Source organism: Dendropsophus ebraccatus, chromosome 2 (assembly GCF_027789765.1).
Source record: "Dendropsophus ebraccatus isolate aDenEbr1 chromosome 2, aDenEbr1.pat, whole genome shotgun sequence".
Taxonomy (NCBI): domain Eukaryota; kingdom Metazoa; phylum Chordata; class Amphibia; order Anura; family Hylidae; genus Dendropsophus; species Dendropsophus ebraccatus.
This window is the reverse complement of record NC_091455.1, coordinates 16,316,079-16,334,703: the sequence shown is the minus strand read 5'-3', so window position 1 is coordinate 16,334,703 and position 18,625 is coordinate 16,316,079. Positions and strand designations below refer to the sequence as shown.

Sequence of the window (18,625 nt, the reverse complement as noted above, 5' to 3'; positions counted from 1 at the left end):
GCTAACTAGGGCAAAAAAAGTGAAGTAACAGAGGGCACTGGGCCCCTAAAGGCCGCATGTGTCAGTTAGGAGCCCGCCAATAGATACTGGGGTTCCCGGACACACGTCTCCCTGCACAAATCTTCCCTACATCCGAGTAGGAGGGAGAAGGACCTTTAAGTAAGAAGGTGAAGGACCTTTGATGATGTCACGGGTCATGTGATCAGACACCTGACCTGATTGAGGGCAGAACGGTAGGCTCTGTAACTAATAGTCTTCTGTATGTGCTGGGGCTTCTTTTTGTTTTGTATATAGAGGTCCTGCAGTGAGATAGATAGATAGATAGATAGATAGATAGATAGATAGATAGATAGATAGATAGATAGATAATGTCACTGCAGGACCTGTATACAGGATACAGGAGAACTAGAGGTATCAACATGTTTATATGTCATACAGTATATATATCACTGTAGGACCTGCTACAGCACCTGCTACATCTCCTGATATATATATATAAAACATGCTGGGCTGCTAGTTCTGTATACAGCTCCTGCTGTGTGTGTGTGTGTATATATAATATATATACATATGCGTGTATAATCCTGTGACTGGGTCTGACTCCTCCAGCGTCTTGACTACAGCAGAGATCAGGAGATACAGGAGGAGAAATATATGCAGCAGCCGCATGTTTCTTCTGCTGCAAATCTTTCCTCGCCTGTCTCTCCATGATTTGCTTTTCAAAGGGGCCCGCCCAGGCTCTGTCGCCCAAGGGCCCACAAAAACCTGGAGCCAGCCCTGTATATAACAGCTATACTTACCAGAAATCCAGATCCAGTCTCCGGATGGCAGATTTTCTGACTTGTGCTGGTTGGAAAAAACAGATTAAACACAGGAATTCCGTCCAGTACAGAGAGTCACAGCTCATTGTGTCCATCAGTTACATGACTGCCTTCTCTCTGTGATGGCCTGAGATACACAGGACTTCCTGTTTTCTGAGAGAAAAAAAAAGTCAGAAAACAGGAAGTGCCGTGTTTTTCTATGATAACTAAAAAATAAATAGTGAATCTAAATTGCAAACTTGCTTTATATCACATATACTGCTGATTTAAATTTTAAAAGTTATAGCAACTGTGACACTTTAAATCTTCCAACCTCCAAAATGACTGTGTATCCGGAACCCCTGCAGTCCTTAGCATAATAGGGACTGCTATAAAAGGCCATTAGCCCCTTGCTGCACCAGAAGGTCCCATTATTTCCTGGCAGCATTGCACTAGAAGGTATATACCGGTGATTGAGATGTCATTATTATTTCTTCCTCTTAATTTGTTGCTTCTCGATTGTATTTGTGGCCGTGAATCAGGTCCCCAAACATACAGATACGGTCATATGTAACAGGAAGAGCAGCCAGAGAGAAGCTCCGTGTAAATTGTGATTTCACCATCTCCCTGGTGTCTCTCTACCTCTTTTATTACAATGGCAATCTGTTCTGTGGGCTATATATAGAGCCGTGTCACCGGGGACAGGACACCTTCCAGCTAAATACACAATGTGACAACAAGCGACCTTCCCTCAGAGCTCTGAGCCCTGTCAGCTCCGTACCGGATCCAGCATGTCTGCATCTGATGGATTATCCGCTGCACATCCCGCCGGCTACACATACACACAGGGCCATGGTATTTAGCTGACGGGTAGACACATGCAGATCCCAGAGGTGGCGTACAGAACTCCTCCACTGCTAGATATTCCTGGGTATAATACAGGATGTAACTCAGGATCAGTAATGTATGTACACAGTTACCTCACCAGCAGAATAGTGAGTGCAGCTCTGGAGTATAATACAGGATGTAACTCAGGATCAGTAATGTAATGTATGTACACAGTGACCTCACCTGCAGAATAGTGAGTGCAGCTCTGCAGTATAATACAGGATGTAACTCAGGATCAGTAATGTAATGTATGTACACAGTGACCTCACCTGCAGAATAGTGAGTGCAGCTCTGGAGTATAATACATGATGTAACTCAGGATCAGTAATGTAATGTATGTACACAGTGACCTCACCAGCAGAATAGTGAGTGCAGCTCTGGAGTATGATACAGGATGTAACTTAATTTTATGTAGCTGAATTCTAATTGTGAACTGCATTGTGACATTCATACATATGGTAAACATTCACCTACAAGGCCCTTGACTTTCGAGCAGAATAAAATTGTCCTAGACAATGGTGGACATGGATGAGTGCTGTAAATGTTTGGTGATAGTTCATATAACTGTGCATTGTTGCTTGTATTTATACAGTGATATGATATCTTAATGTAGAGCTGCTGTTGACTGTGGAGGCTATGTACCAGCATGGTCAGTATGTTACAGTGATATCCTGGAGAACATGAGTGTTTAAAGAGAACCTTTCATTATAAAAAAAAAACTTATCACAAGTCACAGAGACATGGCAAACATTTTGATCAGTCGGGATCTGAGTGTTCAGACTGCGCGTGGTCAGGAGAACGAGCCAGGAGAAATCTGCACTGCATGTCCTTTCCTTTTGCTGTGTCCGTTCTTGGGATTCTGCTACCTTCTCTACTCCATGTTCATGGCTCCTTGCAGCATTGCCTCCACAGTGAACCTTGCAGCCATTAACCTTCCTAATCTTCTCTCTGACAGCAAAACAACTATTTTCTCTCCTCAATGTAGCTCTGTTCCCATCAGTCAAAAAAATACGTAAAAGTCCGAAAGGTAAAGCCGGCTGAACTCCTTAGACTGACCTACCGTAGTGCTATCCCTCCCAGAACCTGCATAAGATACACTATATGTTACATGCTCGCTTGTGTACTGTGACCCCCACCTAAGGTTGCCACTAATGTAGTTCTATAGTCTAGAACATTAGAGACATCTTTGTTATTAACTAGAGAAACGTAGACTGTATTAGTATATACTTACTATAGTGACGTCGGTAACGGTGTATAGTGAGTAGCACTTCTCAGTTATATCATCATGGATCTACGATATGTGATCATTATCTCAGTGATGTCATGACGGATCTACAACATGATAAAGGTGAACTACATTTTTTGATAGTTAAATGAGTACTTCGGGCAGGGCTTTTTTTCACTATGGCCGCGCTGGGTCCCTGGCCGTTTATGACTCAGCTTGAGATGTGGTGTTTCAAGCCAATTTGGCGGCTGTAGCGGGGTCCCGTCTCTGCTGCTAAATTGCTGAGTGGGCTTGAAACTTCACAGTCCTCCGGCTGTTGCTGTAACTTCAGGCCGCCACTTCCTCCAGAGCTATTGACAGCTGGAGAAGACTAGCCCTGGTGATACAGCCGGTGGCCAGAGGACTGTGGAGTCGGATGCCAGATCAAAAGCAATGGGGATGGTAAGTATACACTGCTGCTTGTGATCTAAATACTGACGCATGGATATATACATGTCCCAGGCCCCAATATATACAGTACATATCTGTGCTGTCAGTTTCCATGGCTGCATGAACGATACAAGGATCATTGGTGCAGCCCAGCTGCTTGATTTGTCGTGCTTTGTACTGCAAACCAGCGCTGATCTCGATGTCTGTGTTGGTTTGCAGCCAACAAATCTGTTACTGTAAGACTGCTTAGTCCTGTTGCCTGTAAACACCAACCTAAAGATGGATGAGACCCTCCTATCGGCTGTAGTAATAGAGAGGAGTCAGCTGAACCCATTTCAGTGGCTGTTTTTTTATTATTTTTGGGGGCCTCCCGACTATTCCGACAGATGATGAGAGAAGCATTAAACAAGTTGAGTTTCTATTCCTGATCTTTTTCTCCCTATAGATAATGTAGCACCAGAGGGCTTTGACTTCAGCATTCTCACTTGGCCAGACCATGCATGCATGTATCAGGCTATTAGGATGAATGGTTTCAGTAGCTATTGAAGGTGTATGAAGGTGTATGGCTTTAGTTGGGATTGTACACATGGTTCCTCAGCAGGGTTCACTTGTCAGATAAACATGGCAGGATATCATTACTAGATTGTTCTGTTTTAATAGATGAGGATCGACTCTCTAGAAGGAAGAGCATTGTGGACACCATCTCCATCCAAGTAGACATATTGACTGGAAGCAACACTGAGGACAAGGTAGGTAGTCTGGTGGTCATTGTGATAATTTTCCAACTCTATTTTCTCACAATAAGCATTTAGCATGTTATCCCAAAATGCTTTTTATGGTTTGATCACCCCTTTAAGGATGCATTCATACCATTAGTGACTAAAACAATTTAACCGTCAGATTTCGTTCTTTTTTTGTAGGTCAACACTGAAGAGATCACATTTGAGTCCCTGAAAAAGGCCATTGGTGAGAGGCGAAGTATTTCTGTCTTTCCATCTCACATTGATTGATTATAAAAGTTCTTTACTAATTTTCTGTATTCTTGTAATGTATACCTGTGTCTTCCTCATTTTCCATTATTCCATGATGTCTGGAGTCTGTGTGTAAGAAATGTTTGGTGGTGGTAACACACATTTTAAGTTCACCATAAGTCAGCAGATCCGATGTTAGCTCAGATCAGATCACGGTTACAAAATAATCCAATAATGTCTTTAGATGTCTATCATAACGTCAAATTCCTTTAATACAACATCAGTGGGACCTGATACTGTATCTTGTGCATTATCCAAGATTCTGGTTATGTGGCTGTTGAGCCAAAAGAATAGAGAATATTAAAGCCATGAACAAGTTTGAGCACGTAAATATTTTTATGTAATGAATATGACCCACTGAGCTCTGAACTTGAAGCTCCATGAGCAGATAATACCCACTAGGCTCTTATCCTGCAGTTCCACCAGCAGGGAACAACCACTGAGCTCTTAACCTGCTGCTTCCCAAGCAGGGAATACCCTCTGAGTCCTGAACCTAGAGCTCCACAAGCAGGGAATACCCATTGTGCTGTTAACCTGCTGCTCCACAAGCGGACACCACTCACGAGGCCCCTAACTTTGACTTCTGCAAGCAGGGTACACACACTAGGCCCCTAACTTGCAGCTCTACAAGCAGGGAACACCTACTGAGCTCCTAACCTGCAGCTCTACAAGCAGGAAACACCCAATGGGTCCTAACCTTTAACTCTACAATCACCAACTGGGTCCTAACCTGCTGCTCTACAAGAAGGGAACACCTACTGGGCTCCTAACCCAAAGCTGTACAAGCAAGAAATACCCACTGGGTCTTAACCTGCAGCTCCACAAGCAGGGGGAACACCTACTATGCTTATAACCTGCAGCTCCACAAGCAGGGGGGACACCTACTATGCTCCTAACCTGCAGCTCTACAAGCAGGGACCCCTCTCTGAGTCCTGAACCTGAAGCTTCCCAAGCGGTGAACACCCTCTGGGTGGATTGGAAAACCATAGTTGCTTTCCAAACACAGGGCCATACCCATCCTCAAGTTGTATGTGGTATTACAACTCTGCTCCTTTCACCTCAGTGGAACTGAGCTGCAATATCACACATATACCATGGACAAGAGGGGTGCTGTTTATGCATGCACACGAGACTCTGAACTCTTAGACCCATAGACTCTAGTTGAGTGAGTGTGTGTGTGTGTATATATATATATATATATATATATATATATATATATTACATGTACTTTATATTTTTATTTTTTGTCTTGTTCTTGTAAATAGACAATACTGGCATGGAAGAGCAGGAGAAAGAGAAGAGACGCCAGGTTATAGAGAAGTTCCAGAAGGCACCATTTGAAGAGATTGCTGCACAATGTGAATCCAAGGTGAGAGTTTACTTTGGTTTTCCGGCATTGTATCCCACAGGCTTATGTGAAATGAAGCACTCTGGGTAATACAAGCACAAATGTGAAACAGCGCATCGGGCACTTGACCTTTACTGCTCGCCTCTTCTCGTGATCAATATAGTGTGCGTCCTCCATCTCCTTGAGTCCTGTCATGGTAAGAATTCACTACCTGAAGATTCTGCATCCATTGTCTACCAGGTGCCAGACTTATTGTTGTATCTGTCTTTTTTTTTTTGTTTTTTTGTTTTTTACTAAGTAGCTTAATCTCTTCAAAGCAGTAACATAGTAAACATAGGTGAAAACTTTATCATTATAGAGTATTAAAGGAGTATTCCCATCTTCCACTACATATCGGGTATTTCCATACCTGATGTTTGTGGCTCCCACCTCTGACCTGTTGGAAGAACAGTAGTCCGTGGCCGCTGTTTACTAATTCAAAACCGCCGCTTCCCCCATTGAGAGCATAGTTTCACTTTCTTGGCTCCTTCTGCAACTTTTATAAACTTTAGCGGAGCTGTGTGGCCATCTCTATATTGGCTTTTATAGAAACAAATGGCCCCACTGGATTAACAAACACCCTCTCTCTGATAGGCGGAGGTCCCAGACATAATACATGTTCATGGCATGTTCTGTAGCTATTCCATAAATGCGGGTTGTTTGAATACACTTTGGAAATGCCAATTCTAATTACGATGTCCATTGTTAAAGTATGTCCTGTCAAGAAGCTGAAATCGGTGTTCAGCTTTCTCCTCAGCTCTCTCTCCTGATCATAGACCATTGTTAGGCAAGGAAAGGGACATCGCTGCGGGTTCTCTCCATGATGGGAAGCCGGATGTGATGTGTAGAATGTGTTCAGCTTCTCCTGCTGTAGTGTTCTGTCCATGACAGGAAGCGGAAAGTGATGTGTACAGTGTGTTCAGCTTCTCCCTCTGTAGTGTTCTCTGCATGATGGGAAGCTGGATGTGATGTGCACAGTGTGTTCAGCTTCTCCCTTTGTAGTGTTCTCTGCATGATGGGAAGCTGGATGTGATGTGCACAGTGTTCAGCTTCTCCTGCTGTATTGTTCTCTCCATTACTGGAAGCCGGATGTGATGTGTAGAATGTGTTCATCTTCTCCTGCTATAGTGTTCTGTCCATGACTGGAAGCTGAGAGTGATGTGTACAGTGTGTTCAGCTTCTCCTTATGTAGTGTTCTCTCCATGACTGGAAGCCAGATGTGATGTGTAGAATGTGTTCAGCTTTTCTGTTGTAGTGTTCTCTCCATGACAGGAAGCTGGATGTGATGTGCACAGTACGTTTAGCTTCTCCTCCTGCTGTAGTGTTCTCTCCATGATGGGAAGCTGGATGTGATGTGCACAGTACGTTTAGCTTCTCCTCCTGCTGTAGTGTTCTCTCCATGATGGGAAGCTGGATGTGATGTGCACAGTGTGTTCAGCTTCTCCTCTTGCTGTAGTGTTCTCTCCATGATGGGAAGCTGGATGTGATGTGCACAGTACGTTTAGCTTCTCCTTCTGCTGTAGTGTTCTCTCAATGATGGGAAGCTGGATGTGATGTGTAGAGTGTGCTCAGCTTCTCCCTCTGTAGTGTTCTCTGCATGATGGGAAGCTGGATGTGATGTTTAGAGTGTGTTCAGCTTTTTCTGCTGTAATGTTTTCTGCATGATGGGAAGCTGGATGTGGTGTGCACAGTGCTCTCAGCTTCTCCCTCTGTAGTGTTCTCTGCATGATGGGAAGCTGGATGTGATGTGCACAGTGTGTTCAGCTTCTCCCTCTGTAGTGTTCTCTGCATGATGGGAAGCTGGATGTGATGTGCACAGTGCGTTCAGCTTCTCCCTCTGTAGTGTTCTCTGCATGATGGGAAGCTGGATGTGATGTGCACAGTGCGTTCAGCTTCTCCCTCTGTAGTGTTCTCTGCATGATGGGAAGCTGGATGTGATGTGCACAGTGCGTTCAGCTTCTCCTCCCCCAGTGCAGATCTGACAGACTGCTGCCAGGTAGGGGGACAGAGAACTGCAGCTACAGTATGATCATCTATACAGTTGTCTCAATGATTGGACAGAACGCTTTATGAAGACACAACTTTTTAGCCATATTTTTTTTTTGGCAGGAAGTATTGCTTATTGTCTGACAGATAGCAAGACTTTGTGCCATCTGGGAGCAGAGCCATTCACCTTGTTATCCGTCTGCGGCTTAACATCTTTGGTTGTCTGTCTCCTTTATGATTCATCCTGGATTTGTAACATGTCGCCATTTGAGTCCCATGAAATGTAATGAAACCTGGAGATAGCGGATCACTTGTTATTAGTCTGGGAATTGGGTGGTCCACAGAGGACCCTCCTGTACCTAAACAGTTCAGGGGATGTGAAAACCAAGACAGCTTGTAAGATGAGGGCCCCATCAAACAGCTCCTCATATCTCAGCTTCCTGCACCTATGTGGGCACTATATGAAGGTCGTAGGGTGATGTGTGCAGTCCCCCTATAATTTGGAGGTTTTGAAATTAAGAAATCTACAGATCATGTTGTGTTAGATAATCAGTATTTCATCATATATTTCTTTTACCCATTTCCAGGCCAACCTGCTGCATGATAAACTGGCGCAGATCCTGGAGCTGACAATCAGGTAAGGGGTTAACCTTCTGGAGTTCCAGATTTTTCTACAGCGCCACCACAGGTTAAAGCGAAGCATTGCACAATTCAATACTGAATGATTTATTTGTATATCACCAACATATTTTGCAGCGCTATACAAATTCCAAGAAATGCAACCACATGACGGGCCCTTAAGAGGGAGAGACACTTTTTGCTCTCTAGTATAGCGAATAGAAACGGAGTAGAGATGAGTGTAACTGGAGCATACTCGAGTCCGATCGTTCTGTATGTGATTACCGGTGGCTGAAAAAATTAGATGCAGCCCTAGGGAGTCCAGGAAAACATGGATACAGCCATAGGCCGTAAGCCACCACATGTTTTCCTTACAGCAGCCCCTGCTGGTCAAATGCAGTATTACAGGGCGGACATTGAAGCCCATACTGGGAGTGATCAAGCGAGAGACCCCCTTTTTATAATGTATATATACACCAGAGACTAATCCTGTAATGAGCAGAGTGTGTGGGTCCTTTTTTAGTGACCTTAGCTAAGTTAGGAGTTGGCAGCCATATTTAGTGTCTAGTAGGGGAACCCAGACATGGTTGTATGTTTTTTGTTTATTTTACACTGAATGAAAATATAAAAAAAAATGGGAAGAGATATACACCCATCAGTCACAACGTAAAAAACAACAAAAGCCAGGCAGGTGAGGTAAGTAGCAATGGTAAAAGTGGCCGAATATAATGAGTAGCAAGTAACCAGTAAGATTTTAAATTTGAGGTTGGAGGTGGGAAAAGGAGGTAAGCGTAAGGATCTGAACAACAAAGACCCCGTTCTCCATCAGGTGGATGCCTGGGTGTGTGTGCGTCCCTTACCTGGGGAGGAGATGATCCCAGGATGCATTATGGGAAGAAGACAAGATGGCGGGGCAGTGTGATGGGCAATGTTCTGCTGGAGACCTTGTGTCCTGGCATCATGTGGATGTTACTGTGACACCGACCACCTACCTAACCATTATACTCGCCAAGTATATCAGGGCAGCGGGACCCCCTAATGTTATGCCTGGTGTGTTCTTTGCAGTTAAATGGTATATTCAACTAAGGAGTATCACTTCTCTTTTTCTCTTCTTTTAACTCTTTATTTCTATGTTTCAGGCCACCCCCCAGCCCATCTGGGACAATCACCATCACGGCCGGACACGCCCAGTATCAGTCCGTCCCAGTATATGAGATGAAATTTCCCGACCTTTGCGTCTACTAAACTGCGGATCGTGCTCCATCCATCCAGACATCTGTATCGTATGGTATTTTAGGATTTGTGTTGTTTCACAGTATTCAGAATCGGCGCTGTAAGAACCAAGGAGGGCGAAGCTTCATACTGTACCTACCCGGAGGACGCAGATGCTGAAAGGAGATTTGTACTGTTGCCTACAAATACCAAAATTTTACTTGTTATCTGACAGAAACTTTGTTTTGTTTGTTAACTTTGTTGAAGCTTTAGCAGGGGGCAGGATATACTGCTCATCTACCCTTCTAATGCAGCAGGGGCAGTATATGCTGCACACCAACCCCTCTATTACAGCAGAGGGCAGTATATGCTACTTACCTACTCTTCTAATGCAGCAGGGGGCAGTATATACTGCTCATCTACCCCTCTAGAGCAGCAGGGGGCAGTATATGCTACTTACCTACTCTTCTAATGCAGCAGGGGGCAGTATATACTGCTCATCTACCCCTCTAGAGCAGCAGGGGGCAGTATATGCTGCACACCTATCCCTCTAATGCAGCAGGGGGCAGTATATTCCGCTCACCTACCCTTCTAATGCAGCAGGGGCAGTATATGCTGCTTACCTACCCTTCTAATGCAGCAGGGGGCAGTATATGCCGCACACCTACCCTTCTAATGCAGCAGGGGGCAGTATATGCCGCTCACCTACCCTTCTAATGCAGCAGGGGGCAGTATATGCTGCACACCTACCCTTCTAATGCCGGTTCCTGCACACTTAGTGGCATCACTCTTTGCCGTTTTGCTGAATGTAGAGGTTAGAGTTTAGGAGGCTTCCTGTTACATGTGATGCCATGTTCTTTATTCTTTAGCGTGCTAATATTGATGCATTGTTGTGGGCTAAGCAGCCGTAGCACCCAACATGAGGCAATGGAGAGAATTTGCACACAATTTCCATTGAAAAAGCAGCTGCTGGAGAATCACATCATCCTTATGTTACTTGCTGTGTTGTTTTGTTGCACAGAACAGGATGCCATCTTGTTGTAGCCTTAGATTCCTTAAAGGGGTTATCCAGCGCTACAAAAACATGGCCACTTTTCCCCCTACTGTTGTCTCCAGTTCAGGTGCAGTTTGCAATTAAGCTCCATTTACTTCAATGGAACTGAGTTTCTAAATCCCACCCAAACTGGAGACAACAGTAGGGGGATAGGGGCCATGTTTTTGTAGCACTGGATAACCCCTTTAATATAGGGTATAAGGTTCCTCCAGTTGTGAACCCTCTATAAGCTTTAAAGGGACAGCAAGAAAGCAATGGGTACCATGACGAAAATCATGATCCAGATCTAAACCTGGCCATGATACTCTTGACTTGAGCGTGACCACATTTTAGTCTAGTAGAGGAAACAAGGATCTAAAAAGTTGGCTTTAATCCAATTGGACGCTTTGTTGGCACCTGAGGTAGCTGGGTAGCACCTTTCTTATTTCTCCCCCATTGACATAATGTGCACATTTGGCCCCACCAAACCATACACATTGCTGGAGGCCTCGATATCCGTCTAAAGCAGGTATGTCCAACTCACAACCCCTCCGGCTGTGGCAGAACTACAATTGCCAACATCCCTGGACAGCCAAAGCTTTAGCATGATGGGGATTGTAGTTTTACAACAGCTGGAGGGGTCCGTGAGTTTGAAACCTGAAATTTACCTTTTTTTTGAGTTTTTGAGTTTTTATTTTGTGGGGTTTTGTTGTTTTCCTGTATGGAGCCTTTCTCCAGGACTCTGCATTTTCTAGGCTTTGTGTTAGTAACATTTAGCATTTCAACATTTTTTTGCCAAGGTAAAGGAAGAATATTCCTCGGTCTGATTAGTGATATTTTACTGGCTTTTTTTTTTTTTTTAAAGTTTTTGTATTGTTTGAAAATCTGTCGGATTCTCGGTTATTGTTAAAATGTTTTAGTTTGAAGCGAGGTAAAGGGATCGCAGCTCTTTTTGTTTTATTTACCCCCCTTCCCCCCAAAACCAAAGTATTTCATGACTGTTGTTGTTGTGTGTGACTCCCCCCCCCCGTCCTGAATTTATAAGTCATCATACTGTACCTCAGTTTTACCAAATATCACTCAGTAGCTGAGTTCTGACGATGTCTTATTTTTACTTTTAAGGGTATGTTCACACTGAGTAAAACAGACGGAATTCCACATTGGAACTTTCTGCCACGTCATCCTGACTGTTTCAGTGTCCGTTAGCTCGTCTATGGGAGAGTGCACGCTCCTCCGCTGCTGCTGCCGCTGCTCTCTGCTCAAACAGATAACATGTCTCTTCTTTGAGCAGAGAGCGGCGGCTGCGGAGGAGCGCGCGCTCTCCCATTGAGATGCTATGACACACTGAGGCAGGCGGAATTCCGTGATGGAACTCACCTATTTTACTCAGTATGAACATACCCTTAGTGGGTAAATTTTTTTTTAGTTTTTTGTTTTAGCTCATTGTACTAATTACTGCTGAATTTATTTATCTTTAACTGCGTAAAGTTTTTAATAAAATTGTTTATATTGTTTACGGCACTCCTACTATTCACCTACGGTCAAAGGTTAAGGTTCTTTGGAGGCATTTAATATTTATTTATACACAGTGGGGGGAATATAAGTATTTAATATGCTGATGATTTTGCAAGTTTTCCCACCTACAGAGAATGGAGAGATGTGTAATGTTTCTGGTCAGTAACTTCACCTGTCAGAGACAGAATCTATAAAATAAAATTCCCAATAATCACATTGTGTGATATATAAATAAATAATCTGCATTTTATTACATGAAATAAGGATTTGATACAATAGAAAAATAAGACGTTAATATTTGGTGCAGAAACCTTTGTTTGCAGTTACAGAGGCCGGACGTTTCCTGGAGGTGCTGACCAGGTTTGCAGACATTGCAGCAGGGATTGTGCCCCCTCCTCCATACACATCTCCAGATATTTCATGTTTCAGGGCAGTCACTGGAGGTAACACAGAATTTCAGCTCCCTCCAAAGATTTTCTATAGGGTTCAGGTGCCATAAAGCCCCCAAAGTAGGATGCTTCCCACCCCCATGGTTGGGACTGTGTTCTTGGGGTTTGACTCATCCTTCTTCTTTCTCCAAACACGGTGAGTGATGTTGATACCAAAAAGTTCTGTGTTGGTCTCATCTGACCACATAACCTTCTCCCTCCTCTAGATCATCCAGATGGTTATTGGTGAACTACAAAGTTTTTTTTTTAATTATTTTTTATACTGTCTCACAGGTGAACTGTAAGTGTGATAACAATTACATATCTCTCCATTTATTGTAGGTGGGATAGCTTGCAAAATCGGTAGTGTATCATATACTTATTTTCCCACTATATATACTGTACTTTTTCCCCTCTGGTAGGCAGAAGAATCACAGATCCCCATTATTGCCATTTTAGCATGTATTAAGTAATTTAAGGCATTTAATGGAGTTAAAACTAAAAACTGGTGATGGTTAAAGGGAACCTGTGTCAGTGGGATATTACATAGCAGCTGCAAGCACGCCTTCCAACTGTCGTTAGCTGTCAATCATCATGTAGAAGGTGTGCTTACAGCAGAGATGAAAGATGTAGCACACCAGTGACTCCATGTAGGTTTTAAATAAAGCACAGGCAGAAATGTTTATCTCTAAAAACGTATTACTTAGGCACATGTATTAAATGACCAACATCACACTTCCAGCAGTGTTCCCCTTTTAAGCAATATTTGTAATGTATAGCTCCAGGAGGAGGTTGTAGCATATGTCAGCTTAAAGGGAATGTCTACTAAAACATAGTTACTTTCTACCATATGCAGTGCCACACCCATCCACTGGTTATTTGTGGTATTGCAGATCGACCCCCTTCACTGGAGCTGAGGTGCAATAACAGAAACCATCTAAGGAGAAGGATGGTGCTGTTTATTTTGGAAGAAAGCAGCCATGTTTTTCTAATCCTGACAAGGAGAAGGGCTTAAGAAGCTTTACTTTTCAGCACAGAACCAGAATATTATTCACTAGAGATGAGCGAACCGGGTTCTGGTTCGAGTCCATCCGAACCCAAATGATCGGCATTTGATTAGCGGGGGCTGCTGAAGTTGGATAAAGCTCTAAGGTTGTCTGGAAAACATGGATACAGCCAATGACTATGTCCATGTTTTCCACATAGCCTTAGGGCTTTATTCAAGGTCAGCAGCCGCCCACTGCTAATCAAATGCTGAAAGTTCGGGTTCGGATGGACTCGAACCTGAACCCGGTTCGCTCATCTCTTTTATTCACACAAAGCCCTTTGAAGCTGGGTGCCCATTTCTAGAGCCATTGGTGTCATGTTACCGTGAATGCCCAACAGAGCACAACACAACAGAGCTGATGAACTCTCTAACCAGCAATGAAGGAGATTGGTTCCCTTAACACTAACCACTAACCATTCAGTGCCGGTTAAAGAGACTGTCAGTAGGTTTATGGTGTCCTATCTCAGGGTAGCATAAACTATTGACAGAGAAGCTAAACAGAATAATGGATCACTTACATTATTCTCTGCAGCTGATCCAGACATCTCCTCCTGAATAACATGGACAATATGCAGTGCTCTCCATTATGTGCATGAGCCTAGCAATCCTGGATATTCATGAGAAGCATGAAAACCCCGCCTACCAGCTGCTGATTGGCAGTTATCTATCTATGCTGTGTATAGGCAGTCACTTGTCAATCAGCAGCTGGAGGGCGGGAGAGGGGTGTGGCAAGAATCCTATTCCCCTGCATATTAGGAGAACGGCTGAACAGAATGATGAAAGTAATACACCGATCTGTTCAGCATTTCTGTCACTAGTTTATACTGCCCTCATTTAAGGCCACATAAACCTAGTGACAGATTCCCTTTAATCTAGAGCAGTGATGTCCAACCTGCATCTCTCCAGCTGTTGCAAAATTCAATTCCCATCATGCCTGGACTACCAGTTCAGGCCCAATGGGAATTGTCAAGGCCGTATAAAACATACTTATTCACTATAAGCTCAGTGCAAAACCAAGAGCTGCCAAGGGGCAGTGCAATACTTGGCAATATATATCTGTGGGATAGTAATTTTTTAAAAAGAAGATTAGCTGGAGAACCTATTTAAAGGGTTTTCAAGAATTTAAATTGAATATGAAAAAAAGTTTTCTTTGTGGTATACTTACCTATAAAATTCTTCTATTTTGGCTTTATTACGATCTAAGCAAGATGTGTAGGCCACTGTGAATATTCATCCGTAGTTACATTGAATGTGTCATCCAATTGTCACCACAGTTTTTTAGGATCCTGTTATCATGGCACACAGCCACTGGATGATGGAGCCATGTGACATCATTACGGCCTATATACATAGCCGCCATTAGATGATGTAAAAAGGTAACCTCACTGTTGACTGCTGTGTGACATCATGATTGTCTACAGCAGGAATGGGGAGCCTTTGGCCGTCCTGCTTTTGCAAAACTACCATTCCCATGGTACCTGGATAGCCAGGGCTAAAGTAGTTTGCAACAGCTGTAGGGTGGCAGGTTCCACATATCTGGTCTACAGCCATTGATGATGTAGAAAGGTAACGTGTGACATCACAAGGCCCACATCCATGACTCTTACATTAATTGCTCTAGCCATTGGATGACCCAGTCATTTAATATCACTACAGCCTAGATCAATGGCTGCCATGTGACATCACCTTATGTGCAGCCAGTGAATGATGTAGCCATTTGACATCACTATTGACACATTACTATATTCTAGGTCAGTGGCTGTTGTGTGACATCAATGCTGCCTACAGCCATGTGACATCACTATTGACTCAACATCACTCTGACCGCTATGTGACATCACCAAAGCTAATGTTGAGTTGACCAGCCAAACCATTCAGGCACGGCAATGTCACTCCGAACCCTAATGTTCAGCTTTAAATTCCCTGCTGCTGTAGAACTTGGATGCCACCCTAGAGCTGCCAGAAACACATGGATACAGCCATAGGCTTTATCCATGTGTTCCTGGCTACCCTAGGGTTCCTACTTCCGAACCTGAACAATATGGCAAGTCTGCTTAACACTAACTATAGCTACAGCCATGTGGCATCACTATTGTACATCTCCCGCAAGCATCCTGAATCGGTGGCTGCCGTATGACCTCACCACTGGACGCATCCTGAATTGGTGGCTGCCATATGACATCACCACTGGACACATCCTGAATTGGTGGCTGCCATATGACATCACCACTGGACGCATCCTGAATTGGTGGCTGCCATATGACATCACCACTTGACACATCCTGAATTGGTGGCTGCCATATGACATCACCACTGGACGCATCCTGAATTGGTGGCTGCCATATGACATCACCACTTGATGCATCCTGAATCGGTGGCTGCCATATGACATCACCACTTGACACATCCTGAATCGGTGGCTGCCATATGACATCACTGGACGCATCCTGAATCGGTGGCTGCCATATGACATCACCACTGGACTCATCCTGAATCGGTGGCTGCCATATGGCATCATCACTGGACGCATCCTGAATCAGTGGCTGCCATATGACATCACCACTGGATGCGTCCTGAATCGATAGCTGCCATATGACATAATTACTGGACGCATCCTGAATCGGTGGCTGCCATATGACTCATGACAGATCCCGATAGCTCAGTCATTACAATAGAGTTTGCATGTAAAGAAGAAGAATTTTGATTGAAAGTATATTGCAGAGTTGCTTTTGTGAAACCCCATAGAGATGGAATCCCCCTTTAATTACTTTATATCCCATTTACACAGGTAATGTATAGTATATTACAGCAGATTGTGCAGTCCACGCAGTAAAAATAAAAACCGTACCACTGTGTTTCTTTGAGATGTATATAGCTGGTGTCCATATATTTGTGCAAAGCAAACCGTGTAGACCGCCATCTTGTGGGCTTCGTATATAAAACCGCGCTGTATCAAATCTTGTCGCCGCCATCTCCCCCCGCGCCATGCACACCGCCGCGTCAGTCTTAGAAAAAAAATATTTTTTACTTGTACAATTTTCGATGTAAACAGCATAAATGGATGCTAGCTCTTCTGGAAGGGTTACCTATATATTTTGTATATGATATTTCTCTATTGGAGTCACATATATTTATGCCGCGTATGCAGAGGAATCTGCTTCATCCATAACCGAGGCAAATATGGGCTTAGCCCAAACTACGTCAGTCTAGTCTACAATGGAAATTGTGATGGAGGAGGAGGCCATGTTGTGTCTTGGGTTTTAAAAGAGATTGGCCCAAAATGCATTAATACAATATATACCATGAATGTCCCATGATCCTCCTTTCTATGTCTGAATCAATGATCATTAGTAAATTCTTTTGTGTTTGCAAAGAGATCTGCCATTTTCCCCTCTCTCTGTCTGTAAGACACCTGGCTGCAGCAGGAGCTCTTCCCCACTTATCTGTCTATAATATGAGACCAGACATGTTAGGCCCAGCCCCTTAAAGTGTCACTGTCGTTTAATTTTTTTTTTGCAGAAATCAATAGTGCAGGCGATTTTAAGAAACGTAATTGGGTTTATTAGAGGAAAAATGCATTTTTATCATGAAAAAGCAGTTTGAAGCTCTCCCTCCTGTCTTCATGGTTCTCTTATGGAGAGCCATAAGAGAAACAGATTGCTGAACTCAGGGAGACCAGCCAAACGACAACACTGCCGTCTGCTAGTAAAAGCGCTCAATGCAGTGAAGTCCTAGGTGCATTGCCCCCTGGGAAACATGAATATGCAAAAGAAGAGCCCGTGGAGCCTCATTGAAGAGTCTCAAAACACAGGATTAGCCAGATATCCCTCCGGGAAGGACCCAGCCAAGGGGCAGCTCCAAGGAGCTTCTTGGCTGGGTCCTTCCCGGAGGGATATCTTGCTAGTCCTGTGTTTTGAGACTCTTCAATGAGGCTCCACAGGCTCTTCTTTTACACTCTTATGGAGAGGGGAGGGGTGGAGGGAGATGAGGTACCAGAAAAAGGACAACAAAGAGTTAATTTACAGCTACATCACTGGCTATCTCCTCTAAAGTCACCATTGACCTCTCTGACCTCTGAATATCGGCTTTCACGCAGGACCTGCTGTGTAATCCTATGTTCTCTGCTGGCGACTAATCTCCCTCCACCCCCTCCCCTCTCCATAGATTAGACAGGGCTCGACTAATGTAAAAGAGTCAAGATTTCCTGATAATGAGCAGTGGATGAGAGAGAGTAGGAGGAGGGGGGGGGGGGGGCTGGGGAAAGTCTTTTTGAATGCAGATAATGGCATATTTGCCTAATAAGCCCAATTACAAAGTTTCTTAAAATCATCTGTACTATTGATTTCTGCCAAAAAAAAAAAAAAAAAAATGACAGATACACCATAAATAATTATAAATGATTATAATCAGCCATTGTGAGTAAGGATGGGTTTTTCATGTTTTTCATCCGTTTTTTATTTTTTTTTTTTCATGTTTTTCGTCTTTTTTTTTTATTTTGCATACAATGAATTGCAGCAACGCAATGTGAACTGGGCCTTAATTAACCCTGTATTTTCAGCAAGAAAGTAGCGTTACGTGGCTTTCACAGCCGGCGAGGCAAGACTTGGCCAATCCCGTCCTTAGACCCAATATGGCTTCCTCGTCACATACACAGAGGGCGAGAATTCCTTGTCTTATAAGGCTAGGTTCACACTGCGATTTCAGCATCCGTTTAATTGATCCGTTTTTTTTTAACGTCCAGAAAAATAGTCAGCAACGTGTTTTGGTCCGCCAAAAAAAATGGATCCGTTTTTTTTATAATGGAAGTCAATGGAAAAACGGATGCACACAAATGAATCCGTTTTTTGCAATCCGTTTTTCATGCGTTTTTTGCAAAAAAACGGATGCGTTAAACGGATGCTGAAAACGCAGTGTGAACCTAGCCTAAGTTGGTTATTTAGTATAACTTCTTATTGCACTTTGAAAAGCACTTATCGGATGAAAGGTTTTCTTTTAGTTATGACGTTCAAGTTTCAGGAAAGAATA

At 43.5% G+C, this 18,625-nt stretch overlaps 1 protein-coding gene across 3 annotated transcripts in view; it reads left to right on the top strand.

Annotated features, from left to right (window-relative positions):
• EFR3A (EFR3 homolog A) overlaps positions 1–13,644 on the top strand; it is a 97,943-nt gene extending 84,299 nt beyond the window's left edge. For all 3 annotated transcript variants that reach the window (XM_069957087.1, XM_069957088.1, XM_069957089.1), the window contains 5 exons: positions 4,003–4,091; positions 4,263–4,308; positions 5,639–5,742; positions 8,334–8,383; positions 9,504–13,644. In XM_069957087.1, the coding sequence (XP_069813188.1) occupies positions 4,003–4,091; positions 4,263–4,308; positions 5,639–5,742; positions 8,334–8,383; positions 9,504–9,609 (395 nt within the window). In that variant the 3' untranslated portion in view covers positions 9,610–13,644. The remainder of the gene's footprint in view (positions 1–4,002; positions 4,092–4,262; positions 4,309–5,638; positions 5,743–8,333; positions 8,384–9,503) is intronic.
• Positions 13,645–18,625: the final 4,981 nt, after the last annotated feature.